Here is a 1531-nt window from a genome sequence, read left to right as displayed (position 1 = left end):
CGAAGCCCCGGGGCCGTATAGCCCCCCAGGGCCACAACTCCAAAAACCCTGTGCTCAGGGCCCCCAAGCCCCTAGATTCCGGAGTCCTGACCCCCAGACCTGATGACCCCCAAACTCAGACCCCAAGATTCTCGAGCCTCCGACCCCAGGACCCCGGACCCGAGAACCGTGGCCCAGGCCGGGGTGCTGAGGGACTGGAACCGCGTGCAGAGATCCACTGGGCGGCCCTCCTGAGCCTCTGCCTAGCGGCGGTGTCTCTCCGCGCCGGACTGGCAGAATTCTCCGCTGGTCCCGGGCTCACCAGGCCGGGCTCGGCGTTGGACCTCCGGGTCGGGTGGGGGCGCTGTGCAGCGGCGCCGCGGGGGTGACGAACGCGGCCGGATGGGAGACCGGAAGTGAAGTCACCTCATCCGACGGCGGAAGTCCCGCCCGCCGCGCCGGTGCCCTCGTGTTGTTCAGCCGGCATGGCGCACTACAACTTCAAGAAGATAACGGTGGTGCCGTCTGCCAAGGTAGGAGGCCCGGAAGGGCTTCCCCACCCCTCGCCGCTCTCCTTGTCTGGGTCTCCGAGGAGGGTCCGGGCAGGGGTCGTCTCTGCCCGCCCGTCCCACCTCCTCTGCGGCCTTGGGGGGATCAGGCCTCCAGAGAACCGGGCCTCAGAGACCAGGGTCCATCCCAAAGACCAGGGTCCTCTGGAGGCTGGGGACATCTAGAGGCCAGGGTCCACCTCACAGGTCTGGGTCCCCTCGTGACCGAGGCCCCCAAAGACCACAATACATTCCAGATACTGGGAGTCCTGGGGATCGCGCACCCCTGACACCAAAGCCCGGCAGACACGGCTCGGCGCCCGCAACTTAGAGCGTCGGCCACATGCATCGGGGCTCGTGGGATCGTACCCGGCCTGGGCCAACTAAACAACAGTGACAACAACAACAACAAGTAGCTGGGCGTTGTGGCAGGCGCCTGTAGTCCCAGCTACTTGGGAGGCTGAGGCAAGAGAATCGCCTCAGCCCAAGGGCTGGAGGTTGCTGTGAGCTGTGGCGCCACGGCACTCTACGGAGGGCGACGTAGTAAGACTCTCAAAAAAAAGTCCGGTAGACACTGGGGTACCCCCTGAGACGCGGGCCCCAGAGTAGGGTTGGTGCCCTGTGGGGGTGCTTTGCGAGGTGTGTGGCGACGGACCTCGACGTGCGTGGAGGGCCCCTTGGTGGGTAATGAGCTTTCCGATTCTGAGTTCCGTGTAACGAAGTTCCTTCAAGACAGGTCAGGCCTGGCAAGGCTAAATTTTTACGACTTTGGAGTAAGTCCAAAAGGCATTGGGTATTAAGAGTTTTAAGAAATCACGTTTTCATGGAGTGAATGCTCTATTTGGGTTGTAATCACTGTGCAAAGCACAGCCCGGCAACACGTGTTTCTCAGAAGCCCCCGAGCAGTGAAGAGGGGGCAGGGGTGTTCTCGCTGTTCAGCCTCTCCTGTTTTCAGGTCTCAACACTGGAATGGGCTTGTCAGGATCTTTTTTTTTTTTTTTTTT

General features: G+C 61.7%; 1 protein-coding gene across 1 annotated transcript in view; it reads left to right on the top strand.

Moving 5' to 3' along the window:
- Positions 1-451: 451 nt before the first annotated feature.
- The window catches only part of GTPBP4 (GTP binding protein 4), a 26199-nt gene continuing 25119 nt past the window's right edge, over positions 452-1531 (top strand). The window contains exon 1 of the mRNA XM_003786843.2: positions 452-512. Within this exon, the coding sequence (XP_003786891.1) occupies positions 465-512 (48 nt within the window). The 5' untranslated portion in view covers positions 452-464. The remainder of the gene's footprint in view (positions 513-1531) is intronic.

The sequence above is a fragment of the Otolemur garnettii genome, unplaced genomic scaffold (assembly GCF_000181295.1).
Source record: "Otolemur garnettii isolate 467f Iridium unplaced genomic scaffold, OtoGar3 scaffold00019, whole genome shotgun sequence".
NCBI lineage: Eukaryota > Metazoa > Chordata > Mammalia > Primates > Galagidae > Otolemur > Otolemur garnettii.
This window is presented reverse-complemented; position numbering and strand designations above follow the sequence as displayed.